Raw genomic sequence first — 18,794 nt, 5'->3', positions numbered from 1 at the left:
ATCACTTATGCGCACTAGGTGGTTCTGATACTGCGCTCACCATTTTTATTATTTTAGAGTTTATAGTGATTTGTATACTTGTAGATTGAGCAGCAATTTCACATACTTTTAACCACTTCCTCCCCTATTGTGGATTTCCTTTGAATTCATTTGGCTAGCGCAGAAGAACCTCTATACTAATGTATTTATATTGTTATAACTCAATCTACAGTCAAACGTGTCCTTGTGTTACTAAGTGGCCGAGTGGTCTTTTTTGACTGTGTCTGTACTAACCTTGGATTTGCTTCCCAGATCAAAGCTTTCCTTAATGTGACTTATGTTGAATGGAATGTGATTGTAAGACTATATCTGCTTTCATTAGCTGCATAGTCTGACCTCCTAACTTTTGTTTGTGCTTCTATCCCAGCTGCCTTACCCCATGGTCAAAGAAGTTCAACGCCTTGTAGTGATATAACAGCCACACCTCCTAGCAGCCCTCACCACATTTTATCCTGGCAGACTGGGTAAGTCTTTTTGCCTAATAGATTGTTAGCATTTACTCTTAACTACCTGCCTTTTCATTAAAAGGAATTGCTAGAGCATTCCATACCATTCTTATTTGTCAGACAATGACATCATGGGGTGTGTAAACAGACCTCCTAAGTGGCTGGAATGAAAGGAATGTGGATGGGGATCCTTATTAAAGTAATCCTGCCAGGAAGGAATTGCTGCAGCTGCCCTATCAGACTTGTTTTTTTAAATGTGCAAACTCAGGCTTTTATCCTGATCATGGCTTCAGTACCTAGTACAGGGGTGCCCAACCAGTGGCACGCGGAGCCCTGTGATGTGGCCCGCGACCTCCTGCTCTGGGATGAAATAGAATACTGTTATTAAAGGTCAGTTTCTTACTAAAATCAGCGTATATATGGGCATATCTTTTCTGCAGTGTTTACTGGGCTGCTTTAAAACTGATCCGCAGGTGCAGATTAGTTTACCTTCACTGAGCCATAGACTTCTGTTATTACCTGCGAGTTTGGTGAGCTTTCTGAAAGTGCACCACACCTGCAGAATATAATGGAAGTCTATTGCAAAGTGCAGGAAAGCCAAAATGTACACTGTGTTGCACCCGTGGTGTTGGTAACCTGCAGCACATCAGTGTGAAAGCAGCCTTGGGCCCCTTTCACACGGTCAGTCCTACATCCAAACAATTGAACCCTCCATTCACCTCTAAGTAGTGGAAGACATGAACAAACTTGTGTCCTACCTCCAATACGATCTACTAAAAAGTATAGTGGGCTGTGTCAGTGTCTGCTCTGCATATGCAGAGCAGGCACGAACATGTCATCCACCCGCTCTGCTCATTATGGCCCGCGGCCGGCTACCAAGTCGCTTAAGTGGCCCTCGCTCTTCAAAAGGTTGGGAACCCTTGACCTAGTAAGTCACTGACCTAGCACAAGTTTGTAGCCAGTAAATCTGAAAACTCATTAAGCTGAGTTAAGTTTTTAGTGTATGTTTCCAATTTAAAATGTTGTCCATGTAATGCTAGCCAGTGCTTCAAAAGACTTGTCCTGGGTACCTGTGTATCCGTTCACTTATCTTCTAGAGTACCCTGGTAACCCCCCATAGCTCATGGCTCTTTGTTATGCGAATAGAGCCTGTGGTCAAGTCTGACCTCTCCTTGTAGTGTCTCTTATATTACTGTTGGCCAGTGAAGCCCTCATGGTGTATGGTGGGGGTGTAATTAGGGACAGGGATTGGTTTATTTACAATGATAGCTGGCTGCTTTCTACACAAGAGCACCCTGTGTTTTGGGACTTCTTGGATGGTCTACAAGACAACTGAGCCCATGTTAAAGCAGTTGCTTGCTAAAGTATATCATGGACATGGCACTACTAACATGATCAGTACTACAGATTAGCTGTACTACATAATGGGGGACATTTATAATTTCTGTTGCACAGCAAGACAATGCTAAACAGGAGCAATGAGGCAGATTCTGCAACAGCTTCAACTATAGGCTTCCTCCTTCCTCTACTGAACTCTAAAGTAGCTCTGCAAAGGGACTAAACTGCCCCTTACTTTTGCATTTGTTTGGAGGGAAAATCTTTTTTTGCTGTTTGTGTCACATACCATTCTAAATCTGTCACAGTTTGCGGCCCACAATTCCAGGAACAAGGGTTACAAATATGCATAAAACTATTGCAAACATTTTGCTAAATGAGAGGCAATCTGATTTGTTTAATCGTGTCCCTAATATACCATTTAATTTTCTTTTGACGCACTTGGTGACCTGTTTTTCCTTCCCACACACTAATGTAAATGTTCAGCTAGAGTTTAATCCATTTCCCTGAGAAGATCTGATGTGTTCTTTACATACAAAAGAAAGCTGCTGTGTATTAGTAGACACTTCTACAGATCTAAATGCATTGCTTTCGAGTGTATAATAAAAAAAAATCAAAACGTACATCCTTAGCTCTATTTTGCAGCATCGGTGTGGTGCAGCTGTCCCATGATCGATCACATGGTCACTGATCACTCAGTTCTCAGAATGCTCAGAGCGGAGAGCGGTGGCTTACAGTCACCGATCTCCACTTTGCCCATTCAGTTCTCACCGGAGTGCCGACTAGGAGAGGGGGCAACAGAAGAACTGGCTTCAGCTCTCAGTCACTTGCTGAGCACCAGAGACAGCTTATAATCAGGCAGCTGGGTGGATCCCAACAATATGGTCGGGGTCCTTCCAGAGCCTGCTGCAGCTCTGTGACGTCAGCTGATCGCGGGCAATAGCCTGCTGTAAGTTGACTCTGGGTTACAGAAGAGAAAAGGTAAGTGCACTCCACAAAGGAAGTATGGCATAAAAGGCTCTGGCCATACTTCTTTTAAAATGAAATAAGTTAAAATTTTTAAAAGATTGCTAAACTTTTAAAAAGAAAGTCATCTGAAGCTTGAAAACCCCAGGAGAAAAGAAAGGCACCCTAAATTCGGCAATCGTCAAAAGTCCATCAGAATGTCAATAGCTCTACCTTAAAAGCACCTCTTAGTGCAGGTACCTAATACCCTGCCATCTGCTTTAATGCCATGGCGTGGAATCTCCATGCTTCCAATGAAATTAGAGGGTCAGATTTTGGTGTCTAATTGCCTTGCATGTGATCTGTCCAATTGCCTAGGTGTCAGTTAAGAAATTTTCAATCAAAGTATAGGAGGTTGGAAAATGTTTCATCTGTAAGTTCAGAGTCCTTGTTATTACATTTCACTAAATACTAACTTATGTGCAATTCTGCTGCAGGTCTTCTTCTTTTCCAAGCTGTACTAACTTGTCACTAATTAACGTCTCCCTCACTGTATCTCTACTTTTCCTCCCACTGCTCTCCTCTGCTCAGAGATGAAACAGAAAACTCACCCACTTTGGATGGGTCTGAGTCTTCAAGTCACCAAAGTACTGATGAATAGAGGTATTGTATAATGCTTATACATATCCAAGTGATCCAGTCACATTGTGCATGGAAATTCATCATCTATATCATTTATACCTCACTTGTTCAGATAACATCTATTTGTGGTTAAATTAATCTTAAAGGGGTTGTAAAGGTACAATCACTTACCTCATCCATTTTGCTTTTAAATGTCCTTATTTCTTCTGAGAAATCCTCACTTCCTGTTCTTCTGTCTGTAACTCCACACAGTAATGCAAGGCTTTCTCCCTGGTGTGGAGTGTCGTGCTCGCCCCCTCCCTTGGACTACAGGAGAGTCAGGACACCCACTAACACACAGCTCCTTTCTCTATCTGCAACGTAGAGAGCGTCCTGACTCTCCTGTAGTCCAAGGGAGGGGGCGGGCACGATCGCAGTGATCCCACATATGTGTATAATACTTGTTGTATGTACCTGTAGTACAGCGCAAAAACAATAGTGCACATTTTGCTTTTCTTTTTTTATATTATTATTCTTTTCCTACCCAAAACACATTGATACTAGCTGACATTGATAGTAATTTAAAAAAGAAAAAAAATGTGTCCAAAAAAAAAAAGAGACCGGGCCTTGACCCAAATACCCTGGCCTTGATCTAGGTATTTTTTTATTTTATTTATTTTTTTACACACCCTTTTTTTTTTCTCTCTGTAAGGAGAGAGTGGGAGAGATACAATGCATCTCTCTCCTCTATTCACAGAAAAATAAAATATGGGACGAGTTTCAGAGTGACTGATCACTGTGATAGCCAATCAGAGATGGGAGATACGCACATATGCGGCCCCACAGAGAAAATCCCAGGCTAGTGGGGCCACATATTAGTGTTAGGTTAACGTGAATGGGGTTAAAATGCGTGTAAGAGACAAGGAACTCTTCTTATTTGTTCTTTTTGGTATGATAAATATACCATGTAAAGTACCACCCACTTTCTAACTCCTATACTAGCTACCTTGTAAAAAGGAGATGCGTATATTTTTCTATTGTCAGGGCGCTTCAGTTCAGTCATGTGCTCTCCCCAATGGCCGGTTTCAGTGAAGAGGAGAGAGCATGGACAACAAATTAAATACCTGGGCAGTGATGTCAACCTTTTGACTTACTATGGGGCATCCGTTGTCGGCTGTCCCTCCTCTCCCCTGAAGCTGCTGCTGGGAGCCTATAATGGGACTGGACAGGACCGCCATGAGAATAAGTATAGGCATCTTCCGTCTACAGATTAGTTAGGAGTTAGAAGGTTGGTCAGGAATAGGTTTAAGCTTAGTTTGTTCTAGCCTGGACTTCTGCTTTAAATAACACTAAAGCCTTGTAAACACAATCAGATATCTGATGGAATCTAATCCGATGGATTTTTTCGTCGGATATCCGATGAAGCTGACTTTCATCAGTCTTGCATACACACTATCAGACTAAATTCCGACAGTGCCAAAACGCGGTGACGTAAAACACTACGACGAGCCGATAAAATTAAGTTCAAGGCTTCCGGGCATGCGTCGACTTGATTCTGAGCATGCATGGATTTTTCTCTGATGGAGTTCCACACAGACGATCGTATTTTTCTATCGTTTTTTTATCCATAGGAAAAATGTAAAACATGTTAAATTTTTTAACATAATGGGAAAAAAAACAATGGGGCCCACACACGATCGGTTTGTCCGATGAAAACAGTCCATCGGTCTGTTTTCATCGGACAAAATGATCGTGTGTACACGGCTTAACAGGTCTCATTCCTCCTCCAGCTTTTGACTGGACCATGAAAAGAGAATAAGCAGGCAGGTGAGCTCATCTCACTGCTCTCTCCTCCTACCAATATTCCTTTCTAGTACATTAGCTGACTCGCTCAGTGCACTGCTTCTCCCACACCCACTCTGAGCTCTACTGTATAGTAATTTATCTATTTCTTTTGATTCATCCTTCATATACATTAACATCCCATCAGTTGTTTGCACAAATAAATTGCTGATTACACAGAACAAAGAGCAGTAATTTATGTAACTGAAAGTAAAGCCTGGGAAACGTGACATTTTATTTCTCGATGGTAAATATACAGCGTATTTATTCATGAAAACACTTTATTGAACCATTTCCAGCCAAACTAAACATTTTATCATTTCCAATGTAATTTGACAACTAGGTAAAAAAGCAAAAAAATGAAATGGGCAACCGGCTCAGTCCATTTATAACTACCAAGGGAGGCGCAGGTCATTACAACATAATCCAGTAGTCAGATGTTTAATAAAACCAGGGAGGTCCAATTTGCTCACAACTGTAAATAAACGTATAAAGCCACACACCTGCTCGTGGTGCTTGCGAGAACACCAACACTGGGATATATGTAGCGCCGCGGTGACTAAATGACTCACAGAATTTACTCCATACGGTCTTTAAAAGGTATACTAAAGCTGGCCATACCTTAGGCGATTTTAAAATGAATGTTATACAAACATTCTCTGAACATTCCATGACTTGACAAATGTCGTTCAAAAATACGTCAAAGTTGTTTACATTTATTCTAAAATTAATTTCCTGAAAGAAGACCACGTATGCCGTTTCGAGAAATATTTTCCATTCGGCTTTGTTCGAATTTTATTGTCACTATGGTAAAAAAACAAGCACAGATCTGACCCAAGTAACAATCAGAAAGTTAAACAAAAGGTTTTTGTAATGGATAAAATGAGTATGAAATTTTACAAATGTATGGCCACCTTTACCAGCTGAAGACCTCTCGGCCAACACTGGGCCAGATTCAGGTAGAAGTGTGGCGGCGTAACGTATCGTAGATACGTTACCCCGCCGCAAGTTTTCATCGCAAGTGCCTGATTCACAGAGCACTTGCAATGAAAACCTACGCCGGCGGCCTCCAGCGTAAGCCCGCGTAATTTAAATGGGCGTGTGCCATTTAAATTAGGCGCGCTCCCGCGCCGGACCTACTGCGCATTGCTCCGTTTCGAAATTCCCGCCGTGCTTTGCGCGAAGTGACGTAATTTTTTCGAACGGCGACGTGCGTATCGTACTTCTGTATTCCCGGACGTCTTACGCAAACTACGTGAATTTTTAAATTTTGACGCGGGAACGACGGCCATACTTTATACAGCACATATGTGTGCTGTGTAAAATTAAGGCACCCAAAACGACGACTAACTTTGCGACGGGAAACTAGACTAGCGGTGACGTAGCGAACGCGAAAAACCGTTGTGGATCGCCGTAACTCTTAATTTGCATACCCGACGCTGGTTTACGACGCAAACTCCCCCCCAGCGGCGGCCGCGGTACTGCATCCTAAGATCCGACAGTGTAAAACAATTACACCTGTCGGATCTTAGGGATATCTATGCGTAACTGATTCTATGAATCAGTCGCATAGATACTCTGAGAGATACGACGGAGTATCTGAGATACTCCGTCGTATCTCGGCTGTTAATCTGGCCCTAAGTTCTCATGTAAACAGGTGTTTGTTTTCCTGCATTTCGAGGTGAAATTTAAACGCACATCAATGGCATGGGAGTGCAGGCCGCACAATTCCCTCTCCCAAATACACCAATATTTAAATAAATAACGGCACACAACAAATTGATGGCATAAAATTGGCCGTGGCACGTTTCTTGGTTTTATTATTTAAATGTATAACAGCATATTAAATTTGATTCATACATTTCATAACAAATAAACTTCAAAAACAGCTCAGTCTTAACTAGCACCACTGAATAAATACAAGTCCTCCCTTTAGATATAAAGGGTGATTGTACCACATAACCTGCCTTGCGACGAGGGAGGATGGGGAGCTTGTTGTGCCGACACTGATCAGCTGGTAATATGCCCTCACCCCTTTATTTAATGAGCCCCACTGTTTTGGAACCTTCCACCAGATCACATGACATTTTAGAAAATTCCCCAATGTCATATGGTTACTGTTTCCCCACATATTCTCAATTTTACATTTTATAAAGAGGCCTTACCCCTTTTTTTTATGAATACATTTTTTTTTAAAACAGAGGGTGGGGCAGGCCGCAAGCCCATGTTGCCAGGCCCAAAATTTTGAGCCGTCCTATCTCAGAGGATTCCTATTGACTCCAATGTAGTGGTATAGATGGCCATCCAGAGGCTGCATTTGACCTGTTTTGGTCACAGCATGTTCCATTAAAGCACAGCTAAACTCTTACAAATAAATGTCTGGACTTTGGGATTTTTGGCAGAAGACACATGCAAAGTCTTCTTTGTCTAAAAAATTCTTCTTTCACCTGTGAAAGTGTTATTTTCTTTGTACGTTGTACAACACACATGCAGTGAAGTGTATGCTTCGGACTCATTCAGGGCATTTGTAAGATGCTGAGAATGGACACAGTAATTCCTGTGCACATGTGCAGTAGTTACCTCATCAATGGCTGCAGGGGATGCCTAAAAACCTGAAATCAGCAGCAGAGGAGATAGTGACAATGGGAGCCAAGATAGCACAACACTGGAGAAGGACACACTTGTAAGGCATGTGTGCCGTAATGTAAAAATTTGCACATTAGGGCAGCAGTCCTCCAAGCTGGAATTTTAAACATATACTTTTCTTGTCTTGCTGTGTTTTTCATTTGAACTCTCACATTTGTGCAGCACTGCACTTAAATTGAAAAAGCTGCTTTTGACAAGAACACCTGTCTATATGAACCCTAAGACTGATGTTCATTTTGCATATGTAGCACACCCCCTAAGGAGCCGCAAGTAGATCCACCACCATGCACACCGAATTTCCACAGGCACTCAGTCAGAAAACAGTCTGCGACTTTGTTTTGTTTGTTTTATTGAGGGATATGAACCTGGATAGGTATTGAAAATGATGGGATGCCCACTTGACTTCAAACAAACTTCAGGACAACTATTGCCATATACAGCTCTTCTTCCTCTAGCATTCTCTTACTTCTAGAAACCCAACTGCGTCACATTGTTGCAATTTGGTAGCAAACGGCCCATTACAGGCAGGGACTTGCAGCCCCTATACTTAATGAACAGGATGGCTGACACAGCTCACAGTTTCCCAGCACTTCCTCTCTGTGGTCACTGATCCCAGCACCACCTCTTCAGGCACTGCCAACCCGCCTGGCAGCAGCTGCCCCTTTCACTAGCCCTTGAGGCAAACTTCTCCCCACAATTCTTCAGACTGACACTAACAAGCCCACCCGGCTGACTCTCAGGAGATCTCCCAGACATGGTGACCTGCTCCTGCTGTCCTCCCACTTGCGTCCATGCCTCCAGAAAGGGTTTTCTTTATGTGTTGTAGGGGGAATTTTCCAGCACCTGTGCCCAAGGTCACCCCCCCAGACTAGGGGCGCCTTCCAAGGGCCTCCAACAGCCTCCTTAGCACTCCATCTTCCACCCAACTGCCCTTGCTATCATGGCCATGACTATTTATGAGGGAGGCTCTACCCCCTGCTGGGGATTGGCTGAGGCCTCATAAATATACATGACAACCCCTCCTAGCCTCCACCTACTACATCTAGAACCTTCTCCAATGTTCCAGAAAACAGGGGGAGTCACCAGATGTCAGATGAGTCATCCAGTCTCCACGAGTCACTAAACCCTGACCCAGATTCAGCCCAGCCAAGCCAATGTACCTATACTAACAACTAAACAATATACACCTAGCACACTAGAGGGTGCTACACATATATAAATGTTAATTTCAGCATGAGAAATTATATAATTTTTTTAAAATATTATACATTTTGTTCCATACTAGTATAAATGTCTGAATTCGGCCTTCCTTGCACACTATCAGTCAAAGCTCTGTAGCATTACATTGTGCTATTCATCACACTATTCCTCAGCTGTACATCATATGGAACCGCATGGCACTTTGACACCAGTTTCATGCACCTGGGGGCACCACTAAGAATTAATGGCACCCCTACGCATCTGCAAAAGAGCAGCACAGTTTGGCTGCGGGTGCAGGAATGAGTACAATTTACATTGCATCTGCAATAGTGCAATAGTGTAAACCTATGCTTACATTACAGAAATGTCCCCTCAATTTTTGTACTGGGGACAATGTTTTACCAAACAGGAAGCGTAGCAGGAAAAAGAACAATAAAAAGCTGGCAGTGGTTCAGGCCCATATATCTCTTGTAAAACAAATGTTTTGGCTATAGATCCACGTTATCTGGTTGACAGCCTAGCTGTGCATATGGCATCTGATAGAAGTAGGATGGTTGTCTGTTATATATTTGTTTGTATGCTTGTCTATGTACACTATAATCAAGGTAGTTTGTATTTTTTCCAGGACCTACGATAGTTACTACCTAGATTCTGCTCTGTATTCTGAATTACCTGATGTCCAGTGGTACGGACAAGAAAAAGCCAAGCCTGGGACTTTAGTGTGACCCCTTTACCACAGCGCCATTCGGAGATCACCTCACTGCCTCTCATTTGCCTTACCCAGATGCACTATCATCCCACACCAGCTTCAGCTACAAGCACTTTTCATTTTGAAACCTGCGAGCGAGGAAACCAGTTCAAGCCCCATCTCTAAACGTACGGCTGTTCCCGGAGAACCACGTTGCTACTACTGACTATCGCGTGCCTCCTGCTTTATGTATATTGAGAAACTGTGAAAGACTCTTTCATACTCCACCAAAATCCTTTTCTATTAGTCGGGAATAAAATCATCACTGTTTAATCACTAATATTATCTTTGTAAGGAAGTGAAACTAAATAACAATATGAAAGAGTTGATGTTTAGGCCAACAGAGCACTAGTAAAAAAATAGCATTTTTTTTGTCGTTTGTCTTATTTTCAGGGGAATCTGCTATTCTATATTTCCTAATTCACATCTTATTTTTTTAGGTATTAAAACTGACAAATTGTCTATGAATTGTGGTCAGTTCAGTTCTAACCAAAGATAAATCAGGAAGGTTGCAAATTGCTTGCTATCTAGATGTGACTCTTTAGAACCCGACATATAAAGTTAAATAATGGCTGTGTAAACCCTATGGTGATTTTTAATGATGAATGGGTGGTGTCCCTAGCCAGGCCAATTGCTGTATTCTTTCAGAAAGTCTGGGGTAACTGATGTCACTAAAATAGCTGCCTTTAGCAGTCTACAAGGGATTGTAGATCATCGTAAACCACTTGTTTGCTGCTTTTGATGACATGGTAAATCTCTGTAGGTGTAAATCTGGTCTTGTGAGTTCCCTACATTCTGATGTTCAGACCCACAATTTAAATTTGAAAAAACATTCACCGTATAACAAGAATGGTGAGAACAAATTTTAAAAACTGATGATTAAGCACTTGTTGAGTGGCAATCTTGCCTTATGCAGGGAGTTGCCAATGTGCATTCTTCCAAAATGATTCTCATTTACAAAGCCCTTTCGAATAAAATCTAAACACACACCATATAGAATGTCCTGAGAGTTTTTTCCAAGACTGTGGTCTAGCAATTGATACAAAAGTGAAGTCTAATGCAAAAACAACTTCTGGTCCAATTTCATCCACTACATAAGTCAGGCTTGTGCCATCTGGAGCAATTCAGATCCAAAACGAGCAATTCAAAATGAATCCAGGATCAAGCGGGACAATCTTTACTCATGCTCGCTCTGCAGAAAATTGCTGTAGAGTTGCATAAGGTTTAACCTGTGTTGTAATGATGATTACACTTACAAAACCACTATATTCCAACTACTCTTACCCGAATATACTGAATCTAAATATAAGAACGGCATGCCTGTAATAAGCGCCTGCTGCCAAATTAAGATGAACGGTTGTTCTGGTAAACTTGTAAAACTTGACTATTTGCATAGCAGTTTGGTTTGCACAAGCACTGTGGATTAACAAAGAACAAATCGGCAGACTAACCTGCAATGCTCGACAAAAAAAAACTTTTTGGGAAACCTAAAGAATGTACTAGAATACTAGGCAACCATAATTCCTCTAGAGGTCAAGTTCATCAGTCTCGCAGATCATTTGGGAACATTGTCAATGTTTAATTAAATTTACCAGAGCAATTATTTTAAATAAGGGTATTAAAAATACTGCTCTTGTATTTAGCTACATGTGCGGACCACCAAAATATTCTACAGCCAACAAATTATTAGCCACTGAAATTTAAAAAAGCTAAACGTTTAATGTACAACTAGAGTATAATGAACAGTCACAATGTACTGCACGGAAGTGTTTCCCTGATCTGAGATTTTATACTCCAATACATCTTGGTGCTGCCTTGGTTATGCAAAAATAATATTTTCACAGTGCTATCTACAGCTTTGCACAGTATTTTATTAGCAGCAAGGCATCAAAATTCTTTGGTGGAGATGCTGCCTTGTAAAGTCAAGGTTGACTTTAGTTAGAAGGAATTTAAACAAGAACCGATTGGGTACAGTTTACTCATCAACAAACCTTGCTATAACAGGAGCTTACTATCCATTTCAAATAAAAAAACTTGAAAAATATCAAAACTGGAGCAACCAAAATATGAAGCAGCTGTGCATGGCAACCAAAGAGCCTATATCTTTCATTTTCAAAGCTTAACTGAAAAAGCTGAAGATAGAAGCTGCTGGTTGCCATGCACAGCTGCTCCAGTTGTGATACCCCCCCCCCCCTATTATCGTGTGGTCCAAACTAATAAAGCAAGAAATAATACATTTGTACCTTTAACCATTTCCTGAAATACTTTAACCAGTGTAAATGTGTCGTACATTTTAGTTTGAATTTAGGCAAGGTCCACAATTGTAAATTTCTAAAGCACTGGTAGCAATTGCTGAGCAAAGAAAACAATATGAACTTTAATGTGTAGCTTAAAGGGTAAGTTCACCTTTACAGAAAAATCTGTATGGTGAACTTACAAAGGAAAAAAGAGTGTTAGACTTCCGCGCTAGGACTGGGTAGATGAGCTGCTGCCCCCTGTATGGCCCCCCAAAGAGAGGCAAAGTAGGGTTGATATAAGGTTTGTATTCAGGGTGTTGGCGCTGCTCAAGTGTGATATCAAGGTGTCCTTACAAAGGACCTCCTTCTCACCCCCCACCCCAGTCCCGCTGACCTGGAGTGCGGTGATCACCCGCACTGACACATCGGGTAGCTGCCTCACCAGTCCAGGGCTTAGAAATCCTCTGCAGCTTAATGTTCAGAACGCACCTCGTCAGGAGGTACATTTAATAGCATTCTCATTGGTTGGTGCTGTCACATGGGCAATGCTGACCAATCAGAACCCACATAACCCATCATATTGCCATGGACGAAGAGGAGAGAAAGCTGTGGGGATTTCAAATCCTTGGACTGGTACAGCGGCGATACGATCTGTCAGTGTGGGTGATCGCCAGTATAGCGGGACCTGGAGAGGGGGTCCAGTGTAGTTTCACCTTACAGATTTTCTTGAACTTACACTTTAAAGTAAAGTAAACATGTTTTCCTTAGTTTTGTATAGAGTGGAGAGGGATTTTTATTGCCGTCTGTGTCCCTGTTAGGGAGATTCACCCTCTCTATTTGTCCTGCTTACCATTATCATTGAAAATTTGGACTGTCCTCAGAAAAGAGAGAAAATCTACCAATAAGGATACTAGGCTGGTGACCTGGGGGTCCCCAAGGGTTTCCCTTAATTGGAAGGGTTTCCTCTCACTTACAGTTTTGGCTATGGTACAGGATGCAAATGTAAATCTCCCCAATGGGACACAGAGGGCAAAAAAAATCTTCTTTAGTTCTTCTTTAATCACACATAGGTCAAAAATACACAGGTGTGTACGCAGGCCAAAGACTTTTAAAAATAAGTTAATGTCTCTCCTTGTATTGTCTTTGGCCAGTTTTAGGTCCTCTGTCAACGACCCTTTCGTTGCAGTCAGAAGGAGGTCAAATGCACCTGTCAGTGAATTATGAGTGATCTCATTGGAACAAGCCCCAAGCCAATTGACACAAGCCCCTACTTGAATGCAGTTAGATATGTTGTGATGTCAGTAATCCATGTCATCTTACCTTAAATTGCCTTGTGTACAAGAGCAATCACTGTGCTTAAATGAGACCTATCACAAAACCGAACGTCATCATTAAGAGTAAAATTCTGCTTGTCCTTCTGCATAGTTATTATACTACACTGGATGTGACCATTCGGACACATGAATGTGTGGTGCACTTCAGGTACCTCTGCAGCTTCAAAATCTTTTTTTAAGCAAACTATCTAAAGGTCTTCTACTTTCTGGAATACACATGAATTTGTATATCTACATAGATGATGGCATCACCACACACATATAAGGATAGGTAAATATATAAAAAATACCATGTGGCTCTAAGAACACATTATATACTGTGTCTATACAGGTATAGCTTTATTGTGCTTATTTTGCCGCTAAAAGGTCTACTTTAATTGAAGTAATGCTGAATAACTGCCAATTAGCCTCTGTAATTACAAATCTGGGAAAATGTGGCCATACAATACAAGACTTGAGACATCTGAAATTATGCACATTTATGAAGTACTGTAAAACAGGTACTGTATCTCTATTTTCAATTAATTTACCCTATAATTTCCTGCACTGGAAGCGATATCTTAGATGAACAAAATTAATTTACTTGAAAATTGTCTTTAGACAATATGGATAGGAAAATTCAGATATAAGTCATACAAAAATATCTGGATATTTCAGATATGTGTTACTTAGGGTAGTGACAGTTAAGGAAAACATTTCACCCTTCTAGTGACCACTAAAGGAGTTAGATCAGGGGTCATAGTAGCTGGACAATGGCTATACTTGGGGCTCATAAAATCTCAAGGCATTATCTTGTCTTTATATCTAAATCTTAGGATGGATCTTGTTCATAATAAAAGTATTTTTTTCAACACATGATAACAAGCACTTAAATGATATATAATTGTATAGAACTACTAGTGTTTCATAACTGTGCCCAAAACATCACGCAGGCTTATTAATAAAGCACTGCAAAGTGCATGGGTCTGGTGCAAAGTATAGTAGTCTACTCCAATCAAATAGATTTCAGGTTCCTGAAGTCCGATTAGTGATCAGGTCTGATTGTATTGTACAAGTACCTGCAGTTTGGACATTGTTTTACTAAGCAAGTCCTTATCTCCACATAAATTAGGGCAGCCATCAAACATTATATTGCCAGGTTACCTTGTTATAGTTTCCAATAAGAATTGACAAATCCCAAATTAACAAACAAAATCTGCAACTAGCAATTATGCATCCCTCTTGCTGTTCCTATAACACTTTAACATACTACTGGTTTATTAGATTGGGATGCTTTTGTTTTTTATATAGCCAGCCTACCTGGTGTATAAATACTGTAAGGCAAGTTATTTTCTTACAAGCAGTTGAGAGAAACTGGGAAGTCAAATATGGTTTTACTTCAACCAGTATTAGTTTTAGTTGGGAAAATAGCAAACCTCTTTTTTCAGGTGCTACCAAGATGACCAGTTACTGCTTAGATAACTAGGTGTAAAGTTTTAAATATATTAATGTCGATAGTTTTAATACAAGTTGTGAAAAAAGGCAAAAAAAAAACAAATAAATAAAAAATAAAAATAAATAAAAAAGATTTTAGCTTCACCCATTAGGAGACAATTGGGCCAGCAGTACAGCTCGCTTCTTCGTCTGCTAAAGGGTTAAATAATTTAGGTTGCGCCTAAACAAGACTATAGAGCATGTAAAGTTACTTTTTTTTATTCTGTTCATCTGTAATCAATGAAAAATATGTATGTTGTAGAAAAGTAGCAGAATTTTTCAAAAGAATTCTGCCATTAATTTATTCTTTTTGTATTAAGAATTTGTATAGTACCTTTACATTTTGCAAAACAGTGTTGTTGACACTTCCTTAATAAAGCATTTTTAAAATCAAAGCCTGGTGTTTTCTTTTATCGATTTATTTTACAAGGTATGCTCAAGAGTGGTTAACCAACTACAGAAAGAAATGCGGATAAAAAACTAACATGCAGCATAGGGGAATAAAAAATACTTTATATCAGAAATATAGTGGGGGGAGGGAATACTGACCCCTTTAGTAAATGAGAGGGGTAGTGGTGCTACCTTCCACTCGGTACTAATCAGATCTAAAAAAAAAACGACTAGCTACACATCAGTGTAGGAAGTGGCTCCTCAAAAGTTACCAATAGTGCAATAAAGCCTCATATGTGGCAATTACCTTGTAAACAAATGATAGTTATAAACAAATATTAGTTATCATGTGTATGATACAAATTGTATATATATATATATATATATATATATATATATATATATATATATATATATATATATATATATATATATCTAAAGTGTGTAAATGAGACAGTAATTGTCTCTCAACATAACCACATCAAAATGGGTAAGACACAAAGCATATAGATAATAAATAGTAAAGTGTCCAGTGCAGCAGAGGTGAAACACCAAAATAATATATATGCAGCTAGTAATTAAACCACAGGAAAAAGTCCAATGAGTGATCACAAGACAAGTAAACTCTTCAAATTATCTTCATGTGACATAGGTGCTCTCAGTTGGAAAATGGTGACTTCTGTGACCCCTCTTGTGTCCCCGCTTATTAGATTCTAGAACCCCAAAGGGGTATCAGGCACATCAAGTAAGAATCCGGCTTATCCACATAGGAGGGGGTACAAATCTGCAGACTGAGGCGGTCCCTCCTGTGCTCAAAAAGCAGATCCAATGGCAAGGGCAAATAGAAGTTCCCCATAGCGGCAAAAAGAAGACTCCCATAGTGTAATCCGTATTGACTGTAGGTATAATTTATTAAAAAATAGGTAAAAGTAAAAAATCAATAGATAAAAACCCAGCGGTATGATAAACCGCAACAGCAAGTAAAAACAATATACAAAAGACGTCTATGACAGTCTCTGTGGTCCGGTGCATAGGGATCCTAGCGTGCGCTCCACCTTGCGTTTCACCGCTGCTCTCGGGACCTTCCGGCGTGATCACGGAGAGGAGATTTGCATCCCATATGTGGACAAGCCAGGTTCTTATTTGATGTGCCTGATATCCCTTTGGGGTTCTAGGATCTGATAAGCGGGGACACAAGAGGGGTCACAGAAGTCACCATTTTCCAACCGAGAGCACCTGTGTCACATGAAGATACTTTGAAGAATTTACTTGTCTTGTGATCACTCATTGGACTTTTTCCTGTGGTTTTATTCCTAGCTTTTTTCTTTTTTTTTCCCCTCACTCACACGGTGTGTTTTTTTGCAATGATTGCTATCTTGATTTCTCCACTAAGATTTTATGGGAGACATAAATGCACAGAAAGAGTAGAATAAAATCAATCACTGAAAAAACACAGTTTTTGACACATAAATTAAGTTTAAAAAGAATAGGAGGGTTACTCCCTCCTGTCCTTTTTTTTTCCTCTCTTCCCTCACTCACACGGTATGTTTTTTCTTGTAATGTTTACTATCTTGATTTCCTCACTAAGATTTTATGGGAGACATAAAAGCACAGAAAGAGTAGAATAAAAATAATCACTGAATTACACAGTATATGACACACATATGAAGTTTAAAATGAAAAAGAGGGTTACCCCCTCAGCCCCCCCCCTTTTTATATATATATATGTATGTATATACTGTATACATATATATATATGTATATATATATATATAGCACATGTATATCACTAGTGTTATTTATATGTAAATGTAACTATTTAATATAAAGTGAAGCAACTAGGGCAGAGGGATGGAGATATAAGTAGAGAATATGAGAGGCCTTATAAAATGGGCAGGAATACCTGTCTGTGGTACTCACTATATAATAACTAGATAAGGGAGGTGGGAAGTAGATCTTTTTAGATCCACTCCAGGAGTAGGAGGGAGAGGGGGGAGGGAGAGGGATAGTGGGAGGGGAAGAAGGAGAGAGGAAGAAGTGAGGGAGGAGGAAGGAAGAAAGAGAAGGGAGAGGGAAAGGAAGGGAAGAAGGGAAGGAAGAGAAGAAGGAGGGAAAGGGGAGGAAAAAGAAAAATATGATGTGTAAAGAGGAACCGGTTTACGATCCTCTTAGATATGAGGTTACTATGAAAACTATACTGTTCTTTCTTTTTTGTTCAGAATATCTTTTTTCCTTTATTTTGATTAGATATACTAGAGAATGGTCATAACTACTTGGGAAGAGGCAGAATATAGTCGGGCGGGAGGGAAATAAATAAATAGGAGCTCCTCAGCCTATTCAGATCAAACCCCCCATTAGGTTTTTACCCACAGAAGTCATAGTTGTATGACTCTGTAATGGGTGTGTCCCCTTTTGGGGCTAAGTAGGGGAAGAAAGTAAGGGATAAACTAGGGGAGGAGGGAGGGAGGGAGGAGTGGGTTTAGACATTAATTAGGGGTGGGGTTTTTTTTGGAGATGGAGGGAATAAAAATCACCTCCCTGAATGCCAAAGGGCTTAACGTCCTAGAGAACAGAAGGATGTTATTGGATGACCTGAGGCGCTCAGAGACAGATGTTGCATATATACAAGAAACGCATTTTAGAGAAGGGGGATTACCATTTCTTCAGAATAGATTTTTCCCATGTACCTACCATGCCTCAAACCAACAGGCAAAATCGAAAGGGAGTTTCAATATTGATCTCTAATCGAGTCCCTTGGTCCTTAATAGATAAACGTTTGGACCCAAACGGGAGATTTTTCTTCTCAAAGGATGCATTGGCAATACCAAAGTAACACTAGCTACGTTATATGTACCAAATGTACATCAAGATTCTTTGCTGAAAAAAGTCCTCTCTGCCCTGTAAGAATTTGCGGAAGGCAAATTGATATTAGGTGGGGATTTTAATGTTTATTTAGATCCCAGAATCGATACCTCTTCGGGAATAACATCAACCCCAAGGGGTATTAGAAGAAATATACTGCGGAAAATGCACGAATTGCAGTTGGTGGATGCTTGGAGGATATTTCACACAGAAGTAGTGCAAAGTGGATTTGCCTTTCGTAAATAACCCCCACTGTCACCTTTTCCATTCAGCCCACCAGCTCTCCGACCAGCTTCTTATACTCACCTTCCCAGTGCTCCCCCACTGTTTCATTGCTTAACCACTTAAGACCCGGACCATTATGCAGGTTAAGGACCTTGCCCCTTTTTGCGATTCCGCACTGCGTCGCTTTAACTGACAATTGCACGTGCGACATTGGCGTCCTTTTTTCTCCACAAATAGAGCTTTCTTTTGGTGGTATTTGATCACCTCTGTAGTTTTTATTTTTTGCGCTATTAACAAAAATAGAGCGACAATTTTGAAAAAAATTCAATATTTTTTGCTATAATAAATATCCCCAACAAATATATAAAAAAAATGTTTTTTCCTCAGTTTAGGCCGATACGTATTCTTCTACTTATTTTTGGTAAAAAAAAAAAAAACGCAAAATAAGCGT

At 40.3% G+C, this 18,794-nt stretch overlaps 1 protein-coding gene across 5 annotated transcripts in view; it reads left to right on the top strand.

Moving 5' to 3' along the window:
* FRMD4A (FERM domain containing 4A) overlaps nt 1–10,376 on the top strand; it is a 562,831-nt gene extending 552,455 nt beyond the window's left edge. For 4 of the 5 annotated variants that reach the window (XM_040343418.1, XM_040343417.1, XM_040343415.1 and 1 more), the window contains exons 22-23: nt 407–503; nt 9,700–10,376. In XM_040343418.1, coding sequence (XP_040199352.1) covers nt 407–503; nt 9,700–9,799 — 197 coding nt within the window. In that variant the 3' untranslated portion in view covers nt 9,800–10,376. Of the gene's footprint in view, nt 1–406; nt 504–3,356; nt 3,429–9,699 lie in introns of all 5 variants that reach the window. The other variant, XM_040343416.1, reaches the window with a different exon arrangement.
* The last annotated feature ends 8,418 nt before the right edge of the window (nt 10,377–18,794 follow it).

This window comes from Rana temporaria, chromosome 3, assembly GCF_905171775.1.
Source record: "Rana temporaria chromosome 3, aRanTem1.1, whole genome shotgun sequence".
NCBI lineage: Eukaryota > Metazoa > Chordata > Amphibia > Anura > Ranidae > Rana > Rana temporaria.
This window is presented reverse-complemented; position numbering and strand designations above follow the sequence as displayed.